This window comes from Phytophthora parasitica (assembly GCF_000247585.1).
Source record: "Phytophthora parasitica INRA-310 unplaced genomic scaffold supercont2.90, whole genome shotgun sequence".
Lineage (NCBI taxonomy): Eukaryota > Oomycota > Peronosporomycetes > Peronosporales > Peronosporaceae > Phytophthora > Phytophthora nicotianae.
In genome coordinates, this window is record NW_008649076.1 from 188,406 (window position 1) to 189,190 (window position 785).

General features: G+C 44.6%; 1 protein-coding gene across 1 annotated transcript; it reads right to left on the bottom strand.

The window, feature by feature from the left end:
- Window positions 1-432: 432 nt before the first annotated feature.
- PPTG_24395 (hypothetical protein) lies at window positions 433-646 on the bottom strand (the record flags this gene model as incomplete). Its single annotated transcript, XM_008916890.1, has 2 exons — window positions 433-492; window positions 560-646. The coding sequence occupies 2 exons, from the start codon at window positions 644-646 to the stop codon at window positions 433-435; spliced, it is 147 nt and encodes a 48-aa protein (XP_008915138.1).
- Window positions 647-785: the final 139 nt, after the last annotated feature.

The window sequence follows — 785 nt, forward strand, 5'->3', positions numbered from 1 at the left end:
CACCCTAGTCATTCAATCCACAAATGTTTCGGTATTCACGACTCGGAAGACTGCATGGATGAACCCAGGGCGGATGATTGTTAATAGGAGGAGCATACCTATCCGCTGCACCAAATTCTCAGACCCAAATGACACTCATTTTGAATGTGTATTTTTTTCTCTTCACCTGAAATAGTGGCACGAAATCTCGGTGACATTAATCCGCTATGACACTAATTATGAACATACACTAATTGCGGTGAGTACTGTAGTTGCTTACAAACCCAAGATATTACTCCCTCTCCCCCTTCAGCTGTAATTGTAAAAAGCAATTGTAGAAAGATTTAACAATATCGAAGAAATATGTGCACATTCATTTAAAATAAAACGCCAGGTTTGGTCGTCAACCCACCAAAATATGTAATAAGCAAAAATTTATGTAATAGAGTGGATTTACAACCACGGTGTGAGCTCCTGTGCGTCAGGAACGAACACGAGTTCCACGTTGAAGAACTACAACGAAGAACATCAGGCGGGGACGTCGGAGATGGCAACGGACGGCGGAGATCGGACGAAGAACTGGCGACCATGACCAGTCGCAGGCTTGAAAGTTGCATGGAGCGACAACCACCGTACAACCGATATCTTCGGTCTGAGAAGTCGCCATGAGTGGGTGTAAAGTGTGACGGTGTAACGGGGTACAATCCCTAGTGTACCCAAGTTACATGAAGAGTGACCAGTCACTCTTGTAATACCCGGTACATGGTACCAGGGGCTCTAGGAGCCAATCATTGCATATCTACATA